Source organism: Macrobrachium nipponense, chromosome 13 (assembly GCF_015104395.2).
Source record: "Macrobrachium nipponense isolate FS-2020 chromosome 13, ASM1510439v2, whole genome shotgun sequence".
Taxonomy (NCBI): domain Eukaryota; kingdom Metazoa; phylum Arthropoda; class Malacostraca; order Decapoda; family Palaemonidae; genus Macrobrachium; species Macrobrachium nipponense.
In genome coordinates, this window is record NC_087206.1 from 78,635,766 (window position 1) to 78,646,481 (window position 10,716).

Sequence of the window (10,716 nt, forward strand, 5' to 3'; positions counted from 1 at the left end):
AACAGACTCTATGTAAACTACATCCTCTTGTTCTGGAAACTTATTTTTGTCAATAATCCAGGTCGGGCCATGAAACCACAAACCTGACTTATTCAAAAGAGACATTGAAATACCTTGCGTAACTAAATCAGCAGGATTATCCACGCTCTTGACATATAACAACCTGATGTTATGACTGGACTGCAAGTCCTTGATTTCCTTTACTCTGTTGATTACAAACACTTCTTTAGATCTTTCATAAAATACCCAACTCAAAACTACTTGGGAATCACTCCAAACAATACAATCTGAAAATTTATCCCCGAAAATCTCTAACAAATGAACAGCTAGGCGCATGCCTATAGTCAAAGCAAGTACTTCTTGACGGGGGATAGTGAGTGGGGGGCTCGGAGCTACTCGAGACTTACTAATTAGCAAGTGACTTGTGTGCTTACTGCATACACACAGGCTCCATAAGCCACATGAGAGGCATCAACAAATACATGTAAGCTACAAGTTCCTTCATTAAAACAAGATCTAGGGACTTTGATCTCCTCAATAGAATTGAGTTGGTTTAACAATTCATCGAACTCTTTCTTTAAATCCATCATCAGTTCGTCATCCCAGTCAGTTTTCAGTTCCCACAATTTCTTCACAAATAGTTTTCCCTTGATTGTTACGGGCGTTAATATTCCAAAAGGATCAAAGATGATTGAAAGGAGAGACAACCTTTCTCTTAGTCAAAGTACAAATATTTCCTAGATTATTCAAATATGTAACAATCTGAGAAGGCATCTTTACACTTAATGAGTCATTACAGGTATCCCACAAGAGACCGAGTAGTTTTACTGCATTCAAGTTGACAGTGTCTAGGTTATGTTTATCATTAAATGAACTAAAATTGCTAGCCTATTCTCCCAAAGGCATATTAGCTTCCAACATAATTTGGTTTACCTTATTACTCTCGAGTTCTAAATCTTCACATTTCTCATAAGTTTTCATAAAGTTATCCACATAAAAGGACTTCTTGACTGAGTTGGCGATGGGATCTGAATGGTTTTGCAAATGATACTGTATTGTCTGATTCAGCAGAAAAGGTGAACAAGTAGCTCCAAACAATAAAACCTTAAATCTAAAAGTCTTGGCATGCTTAAAATATCTATCAGCAAACCATAAGAATCTTGTGAAATCTCTGTGATTTTTATTAATTCCTATTCTAAGGAAAGCTTTACTTATGTCTGCTACTACAGCATATTTGTTCTGACGAAATTCCAGCAGCATATCTGTCAATGTCGTCGCCAGATTAGGTCCCGCATGTAAACAATCATTGATGGACTTTGCATGGTGTGACTCATTACTACTTGCATTGAAAACTATCCTAATTGGAGTCGTAGCAGATTCCTTAAAAACTGGGTGGTGAGGTAAATAATGATTAAGGCCATCAACTGGATCAAAGGAGTTATCTTCTAACTTTACCTCCTCAATAAATCCTAACTTAACATACTCATCTAAAACAGACAGATATTGATCAAACATGACTGGTTTAGATTGAAAGGTTCTATTAAGTGAATATAGTTGACCTAAAGCTTTTCTATAGCCTGTAGGGGGTCTAGCATCGCTCTTAAATGGCAAATGAATCGTGTATTTGTTATCAGTCTTTACAATAGTCTCATTGAAATGTTCAATCGCTGCTTGATCGTTATAGGATCGCGCATCCTTCCCGATGCCGGTCGTATCTAATGACCACAGTCTAGAAATATCCTCACCGTCAAGAGGATTTGCAGAAGCAGTGACTCTCGAGCAAACTATACTCTGTGTACTTATTACAGATATTACATTTTCATCATCACTGATAACATTACAAGCCCAATTGGGTATAGGACCAAAAATAACAGCACCGACGGTGCTACCAAGCAAACATACATCATCATATTTATCGTGACAATACACAAATGCATTATAATAATCAGCACCAATAATTAAACCTATATCACTGAGGGTATCTGATTCAGTATTCTTATCTGCCAGTTTAACACCTCGTTCTTGCAATCTCAGATACACGTTGTGTAGACCAGGTGTGTGTATGGAAGTGTTAACATGATTACAAACAACAGCATTTAATTTGATACGTTTAGTACCTGCTCGAACCATTACTCTTACTACATCAAACATTTTAGTTTCAACATTATCTCCAAACGGAATTAATGTCAGTTCCACTTGTTTTATGGGCAGTAAGTTCAATTTCTCAACGACATCTGGGTTAATGAACGTTCTTTGAGATCCGCTGTCTAAAAAGGCTCGAACCGGGATCCGATTCCCATCATTACTCAAAAGAAGGGTGGCTGTCGGTAACGCTGTTGGTCGAAGAGATGCGACATTTTTCACAGCTACTTGATTACTGTTAACATTATTCTGAGAATGACACTGATTATTCGTAGCCGCAGATTTCTGACTAGTACTGAAACTAGGCTGCGATTGAGCTGTTTCTATAGGCTTATTATCAATACTACGACCTGATTTGGTGCTAGAAGGTTGCTGAGACGAATTTACATTGACGCTCGTAGAATTACGTAATAGTCTAGCACATAGGAATGTATGATCTTTACCATTACAGTTAAAACAATATGTCTTACTCTTACTGTTACATTCAAATAAACGATGACCCTTTCGTAAACAACCGAAGCATAGTTGTAATTCATTAATACGAGCTCGTCTAGTCTCTAAAATATGACAATTTGTCTAAAATTGCATTTTTCCTAACTATACAAACCTGAGGTCCTTTTACAATAGGAAGGTACTAGCGGCAGCTGGATAGGTCGTAAGCTTTCGAACAAGGGGTTCGGTAGTTAACTGCTTGTCCGACAGGCGCGCGCGCGCGACTGGGAGGTAAACAAATCACTTTGCTTTTGGCCCAAGCAAAAACTGCAGAGTGAGGGGTGGGCATGAGGTGGGGCTATGTGTAAAAGGACCTCAGGTTTGTATAGTTAGGAAAAATGCAATTTTAGACAAATTGTCATTTGTTCCGACACGGCATACAAACCTTCGGTCCTTTTACAATAGGAAGACTCACTTCTTGGTGGGTGGAATCTGAGTCTTTTGTGAACAGACTGGTGTTCGCCCAACCTTGGAAGCCTCCCTGGTCGTAAGAGCGAGGGAGGGATCCAAGCCTCTGTCCGATTGATCGGGGTGTGCACCGCAGGATCAATGGTCAGACCTCTGGACCGAGTACTAAGAGAGAGGCATGCGTATCTCTTCGTACCAGCAATGTAAGAACTTGTTCCTGTACAGGAGCAAATATAAAGTCATGGGTTTGACTCTTGTAGGCATCCACTTCCCCCCCTTGTAGAAGGAAGTGTGGATATTCTGCTCCTATCCCTAGTGAAAGGGATAGGATGGTGGGGGCTCTGTCATATAGCTCACCTGCCATCTCGTCCTCATACCAGCGTAGTGACGACCGTGGCCCTCTGCCCACAGGTAGAGGAGGAGGAAAAGATGGGAAGAGAGAGCCAGTCACTCACTCACTCACACATCCATCCACACAGTCACACCAGGACTCGATGCTGTTCAGCCTGCGAGGGTCTGGGTTTAGATACACAACTTGTTAGCAGCCACCACGGGTCCCCAAGGAAAAGGTATCCAAGGACCTGTGGGCAATATCCCGAAGGTAGAAGGACGTAAAGGTAGTCTGGTTAGACCAGACCCCTGCCTTCAGGACCTGCGCCACGGAGAAGTTCTTACGAAACGCCAACGAGGGGCCAATACTTCTGACTTCGTGAGCTCTCGGACGGGACGTACGGATGTCGTCACTACCATCAGCCTCATACGCCCTCTGATGACCTCACGCAGCCAGAATGAAAGAGTGTTCTTGGATACTTCTTTCTTGGTGACCCCGGTGCTAACGAAGAGGCGTCGACACTCAGGCCTGAGGTGTCGAGTTCTCTTCAGATAGCGCCGTAGCGCCCTCACAGGACAAAGCAGCATCTCATCCGCATCATTATCGGTGAAGTCCATTAGGGAGGGAATCGTGAATGACTCGAACCTGTCGTCAGGGATCGACGGTTTCTGAGTCTTCGCAACGAAGTTCGGGACGAAATCGAGCGTCACAGATCCCCACCCAATCCCCTGGAGTGTCGTACATCATAGGAAAGACCATGAAGTTCCCCTACTCTCTTCGCCGATGCCAGGGCCAGCAAGAAGAGGGTCTTGAGGGTCAGATCTGTCTGACGACTCTCGGAGTGGCTCGAACGGCGTTCGAGTCAGACTCCTAAGGACAGAGTCACATCCCACGCAGGGGGCCTGAGTTCCCTGGGTGGGCAAGACCTTCGAAGCTCCTCATAAGCAAGAAGATCTCGAACGAGTTCGAGATGTCCAATCCCCTCAGTTTCAGGACGAGCCGCCAAGGCGGCTCTGTATCCTTTGACTGTGGGGACTGAGAGGAGCTTCTCTCGGCGAAGAAAAACGAGGAAATCCGCTACCTGCTGAAGAGTGGCTCTGAGAGGAGATAGACCCCGTCTGGACGACACCAACCACAGAAGACGGCCCACTTCCCCTGGTTACACAGCTCCAGAGGACTGACGGACGTTCCAGCCATCTCTGTTGCTGCGCTACGAGAAAGCCTCTCGTTCGCAAGAGATGGTGGATAACAGCCAGCCGTGAAGACGTAGAGACTGGACTGCTCGGTGGTCCGCTCGACGTGTGGCTGGGCGAGAAGGTTGTGCCAAGGGGGAATCTCTCTCGGTTCTCCTGCGAGAAGAGCCAGCAGGTCCGGATACCAAATGGCCTGTGGCCATTTGGGAGCCACCAGGTCATCCTGAGATTCGGGGTGACCAGTGCTCGACTGATCACCTTGCGAATCAGGCTAAACGGGGGAAAGGCATAGTCGAAGAGGTTGTCCCACGGGTGTTGAAGAGCGTCCTCTGCAGCTGCCCATAGGGTCCGGCACGGCCGAGAAGAACACCTGGAGCTTCCTGTTGTGCCGGGTGGCGAACAGATCCACGACTGGTTAGGTCGCCCCCACAGGTCGAAGAGCCTTTCCGCCACGTCCTGGTGTAAGAGACCATTCGGTCCCTATCACCTGATCCCGACGGCTGAGCGTGTCTGCTACTACATTCCTCTTCCCTGGAATGTAGCGTGCCGACAGCTCTATTGAGTGTGCTCGGCCCACTCGTGCACCTGCCGAGTCAACTGGTACAACGGGAGAGACACTAGTCCCCCCTGTTTGTTGACGTAAGCCACCACCGTGGGTGTTGTCGCACATCAACACCACTGAGTGTCCCACCAAGCGGTCCTGGAACTCTTGGAGAGCGAGGAACGCTGCCTTGAGTTCCAGTACATTGATGTGAAGGTGCTTGTCGTTCTCGTCCCACACTCCTGAAGTCAGCAACTCCTCCAGGTGTGCGCCCCATCCCTCGGTCGATGCGTCTGAGAACAGCTGCATGTCCGGGGGGGAGTGCGCAGGGGCACTCCTCTTAAGAGGTTCCTGTCGTCCAGCCACCAGGCTAGGTCCTGCCTCACCTCCTGTCAGTGACACTGGAAAGCTTGGGGGATCCGTCGCCTGTGACCACTCTCCTTTAGTCTCCACTGAAGAGACCGCAGGTGAAGACGCCGTGAGGGACTAACTTCTCGAGTGATGACAGGTGGCCGATCACGACTTGCCATCGCTGAGCTGCCTGTTCCTGCCGAGACAGGAACTGGTTGGCTGCCTCCCTGAATCTGCTGATCCGCGAGTCTGCGGGGAAGACTCGCCCTGCTACCGTGTCGATCAGCATACCCAGGTACTTCATCCTCTGCTTGGGCTCGAGATCGGACTTTTCGAAGTTCACAACGATCCCCAGATCACGGACAAGAACTCGAGCAGTCGATCCCGTCCCGGTAGTCAAACTGCGAGGCGGGAGCTCGCCCAGGACATAACCAATCGTCGAGATACCTCATCAGACGTATCCCGTGCGAATGGGCCCCAAGCAGACACCAGAGTGAACACTCGCGTGAACACCTGTGGGGCGGTTGAGAGACCGAAAGCAAAGTGCCCTGAACTGGTACACCGTCCCGTCGAGGATGAAAGCGGAGTAATTTTTTCTGGAGGACTGATGAATGGGTATTTGGAAATACGCATCCTTCAAGTCCACTGAAAGCATGAAATCGTTCTCTGATGGAGTCGAGCACTGAGCGTGCCGTCTCCATCGTGAAACCGGGGTATGGAGAACAAACCGGTTCAGGGGAGAGAGATCTATCACCGGGCGCCAGCCTCCGTAGACTTTTCCACCAGGAAGAGTCGACTGTAAAAGCCCGGTGACTGATCCGTGACGATTTCTACAGCTCTCTTGCTCAGCATGGTCTTGATCTCCTGTCTCAGTGCTACGTCCTTCGATGACCCTGGAACGTACGACTGCTGTTGGACCGGGTTGGAGGTGAGGGGTGGCCGGGAGATTCGAAGGGTAATAGATATCCCTCCCGAAGGACATCTACAATCCAAGGTCTCGGCGCCGTAGCGCTGCCAAAGTTGCCCAATGGCGGCCAGGCACCCCCCCACTTCCGGCAGCAGGTGAGGGGGAACGCCGTCCCTAGCGTTTCCCCCCTTTCTTCGACTCTTCCCAGAGCCTCCACGGGAGAGGAGGGCTGGGAGGAGGGCTGGTTACGGCCCCCCTTGCCAGAAGTCGAAGAAGACAGAGTCATTCCCCGGGGCTTCGACGCAGCTACCGTCTTAGCCACCGAGGAAGCGCTAGCCGAGCTCTTAGACTTGGCCGCAGTCCGAGGCTGCCCAGAAGCCTTCGAGACTGCCTGGTGAACCAGCCGGTCACTGTCGTCAGTGCGCCGTCTGTCCACCGCAGCGTCCACCATCTCTTCCTGGGAAGAGAGACGTGGAACTCCGTAAAGGTCCGTTGCGAAGTCCCAACGCCGCTTCACGCCCCGCCGCCCTGGAAACCCGAGTAAGGACAGCGTCCCTTCGTCGGAGAACAACCAGGTTGGCCCACAGGTTCACCGTCTGGTGGGCAAGGAAGGAGATGGCTCTTCCCCAGACTGGCAAAGTCTCCTGAAGGCCGAGTCATCTTCGGGAGAAATTCCCCCGGAGTTGGCTGCGACCTTAGATACTGTGAGGGACCACAGATCTAGCCAGGAGACGGCCTGGAAAGCTGCCATGGCGGTAGATTCCAGGCCGAGTGCCTCTTGCTGCGAGAACCAACAGGTTCTCGGACAGGAGCTGCTGCAGGACACACCCGGAGTTAGCCTGGCTAACTCCGGGTTCACCTGTTTGGGCGGCATCGGGTCTTCAGATGGCACGTAAAACCGCCGCTGTCGCAGCAGAGGAGGTGGAAGCAGCTTGCTCGACCTGCCAGACTTGAGCGAAACCGTCTTGTCCGGAGACAAGCAATTCAACCTGATCCAGCACTGAGTCCGCAAGCTCAGAACGCGGCAAACCCACCGTCGGTCTGGGTTCCCTCTTCGGGCCCCAGAACGACTCGAGCCGGGACGTGGGCTCGGATGGTGGGAGCGGCGATCCTTCCCCGAGGTCGTTGTGCTGACGAATCAGCGCAATAACCTCGGCAAAGTTCCTCTGGATCTCAGGAGTGACTGCGTCCTGCGGAGTCGGACCGTCCAGTCCCTCAAACAGGAGCACCTCCCGAGACCTCCTCCCTCAAGGAGAGGAGCAGCGACAGACCCCTCTCGGTCTCCTCAACCACCTGATGCGTACGACCTGGCTGGTCCGAGAACCGAGCCTGGTACGTACGACGACGTGGTGGGATCCTGAAGGGCGCACCCCTCACGATCACTCCTCAATACCTCGCCCCTCCCGGTGTAACCCGAGGAGGTTGAAGGTATGGGAGCGGAAGACCTGACGATCCTCCTCGCTCGCTGAGAACCAGCGGGCTTGGAAGCTGCAGGCGATCCAACCCGCGGTGGCGATCGAGCTGCAGACCTAGTCGAGCCGTCTCGCTGTGGAGAACGGCTGGACGAGAACAGCGGCCCCCGGTCTCGTGTGTCAGAGGAGCTGGTGCTGGTCGCCGTACCCGATCGCTCTCTGTGAGAGTGACGGTCAGGCGACCGGCGAGCTCCACTGTCACGGTGAGATCGGTGCGTATCCTCCCGGTGCGTCAGTTCGCTGGTACCAGCCGTGGCTGGTGCCGGCGAACGGGGGGACCTCTTCCCAGCCTCAGCCCCGTGGCCGGCCGGTCATGGACCGTCACGTCCACCCGGGTAGCCCAAGCTGCTCGCCGATAGGAGCGAGAGCTGGTCGGTGAGAGTCGCAGTGAGCGGCTGTCACCAGTCTTCCGCTCCGTGCCGTGAACCTGACGCTGAGCGGACTCAGAGGTCTGGTTCCTGGCTGCAACGGTCGCTGGTAGGCGGACCGTACACTCGGTACCTCTCGCGAACGAGCGGCCGAGACGGACCCTGCTGCTGTGGCCGAACCACTGACAGCAGGTGAGGAAGTGCCGTGTTAGCCGGCACTCCTCTGGTCCCCGTAGTCTTCTTCCTTGCGGAAGAAGAGACGGGTCCTGCCCCCGAAGGAGCAGGGTGACCAGCGGAAGAACCCCCCGTCTCACCAGAGCGAGACGGGCCCTTAGAAGTTCCCGAAGGAGACTTCTTAGGGGGGGGGAGGCGACCTTCTTCTTCTTCGGCGGGGGAGCCTTAGAAGAAGAAGGGGAAGAGGCGGCAGACGACGACGACGACGAAGAAGACGATGAAGACGACGACGACACCTTCCTCTTCTTCTTCTTCTTCGTCAACCTTCTCAGGACCGACGTCAGATCTGTCATCCAGGACGGAGCCGGGGCTGCTGTTGCCGAAGCAACAGGGCCCGGACGCACCTGTCCGAACAGATCAGCATCGGGAGCAGCGGCGCCAGGAACAGGAACAACATCAGCAGGTGCAGGCATCACAGGAACGGCAGACGAGACAGCAGGAGCAGGTACAGGAACGGCAGCAGTGGTCACGGCAGGTACGGCAGACTGTGTAGGCGGTCCAGTGGGCGGACCAGCGGCACAGACATCCTAGGTACCGGTGGGAGGTCCAGGGCGAGCTCTTCGGGCACACGAAGTCCGGTCGCGGCAGCACGGCAAACCCAGGTGGCGGCATCACACTCCCCCGAGTTACGGCGACTGGCCCCTGCACCGATGTAGTGGGTGTCACAGAGACCGCGTGCTGGGTGTACACCAGGTGAGGAGGTGAAGCATAGCCGGGTGTTGTAAGGGTCGTGGTGGTGGTCGTGACCGTTGCATGGGTGACCGCCACGGCGCCAGCGAGATGGTAGAGCAGCCCCTGGACACTCGGCACGCCCTGCAACCCCAACGATGCCCACACCTGTCCGAGGTCATCCTTCGCGGCAACCGCTGAGGAGGCAAAAGTCGGGTGATTAGGGGGATCCTCTACCCGCTCGCGCGAAGACGAACGGATAGAGGACCCAGAGTACAACTGGACGTCAGGGTATCTAGCGCCCTCCTCCACACTCGACAAGTCAGGAGAAGAGAAGGACCTAGACACCCCCCCCGAAGGGGAAGGCGCGAGACATGGAAGTTGAGCGGGCGGCAGGAAAGAAGACGAAGTGTCCGTCACCAAAGGAGTCGCGGGAGAGCTTCCGACGACTCCTTTGCAGGCCTTCCCTTCTTCCTGCCCTCATACAAAGTCCACTGCGCCTCCGACCAATCATTACAAAAACATCACAAGGCTCAGGCTCGGGTGCATTCGCGCCCCCGACACGAGCACACAAAATATGAGGGTCTATCTCCGGGAAAGAGCGGAACTTCCCGCATTTACGCCCTTCGGTACCCGGGCATAGTCTCCGTGGGGTAGCGAGGCGAGGAGATTCCATCATAAACAATTAGGTGAATTAATATGAAAAGAGAGACTGATTGTACTTACAATTACTCTTTCATACACAACACAACCAATACTTAAGAAAGCAAACGACGAGAAGCGGGCAGAGAGCGTCGAACACCACGTCACGTCCGCTGTGAGGCCGAAAGCAAAAGTGGTTGTTTACCTCCCAGTCGCGCGCGCGCGCCTGTCGGACAAGCAGTTAACTACCGAACCCCTTGTTCGAAAGCTTACGACCTATCCAGCTGCCGCTAGTACCTTCCTATTGTAAAAGGACCGAAGGTTTGTATGCCGTGTCGGAACAAATTGTATTTCGTGCAGACCTTACCGCTGTGTCCGCCTTGACAAAAACAACAAGAAAAAGTTATTTTCTTAGGGGTATTTCTAACATTAGTTCTGAAAGCACTACTAAGCGAATTGGCTTGACGCTCGTTTTTCGAACTTGTGTTACGATCCTTGCCACTCTTAACTGGGTTGGACGGTGATGGCGTGGGGTTATGCATATTACTTCTACCTAAACGCTCAGTTAATTTCTCAATGCTCTTTCTCAATTGATCTACGCTGAGTTCACAAATATCATATCTCTGATACAAGGCTTGCAATGTTTCCTTTGATAAACACCGCTTGATAATTGCTTTCTCATTAGTCGCCGCTCGTAATACCTGGTAAAGCGTCTAACTGATGAACGATGCTATTCCATTTCATAAGGAAATCCATCATTTGCTCTGCATCATGCTCAGGGTGCGGTAAACTTAACAGCCGATTTCTTAAGTTCTCTTCTAATTTCCCAACGTTGGAAAAACGAGTTTTCAGTAGGTTTATCGCTGCAGTATAATTAGCTGTAGTTATAGCTATACCCTCAACGGTTTCGCGTGCTTTACCCTTAAGATAACTAGTCAGCAGAGTAAACTTGATGACATCATTCAT

General features: G+C 51.7%; 1 protein-coding gene across 1 annotated transcript; it reads right to left on the bottom strand.

Annotated features, from left to right (window-relative positions):
- Positions 1-888: 888 nt before the first annotated feature.
- On the bottom strand, positions 889-10,716 carry LOC135225369 (uncharacterized). The gene is made up of 2 exons (XM_064264701.1): positions 10,452-10,716; positions 889-2,699 (listed from the first exon to the last, which is right to left on the bottom strand). The coding sequence occupies exons 1-2, from the start codon at positions 10,714-10,716 to the stop codon at positions 889-891; spliced, it is 2,076 nt and encodes a 691-aa protein (XP_064120771.1).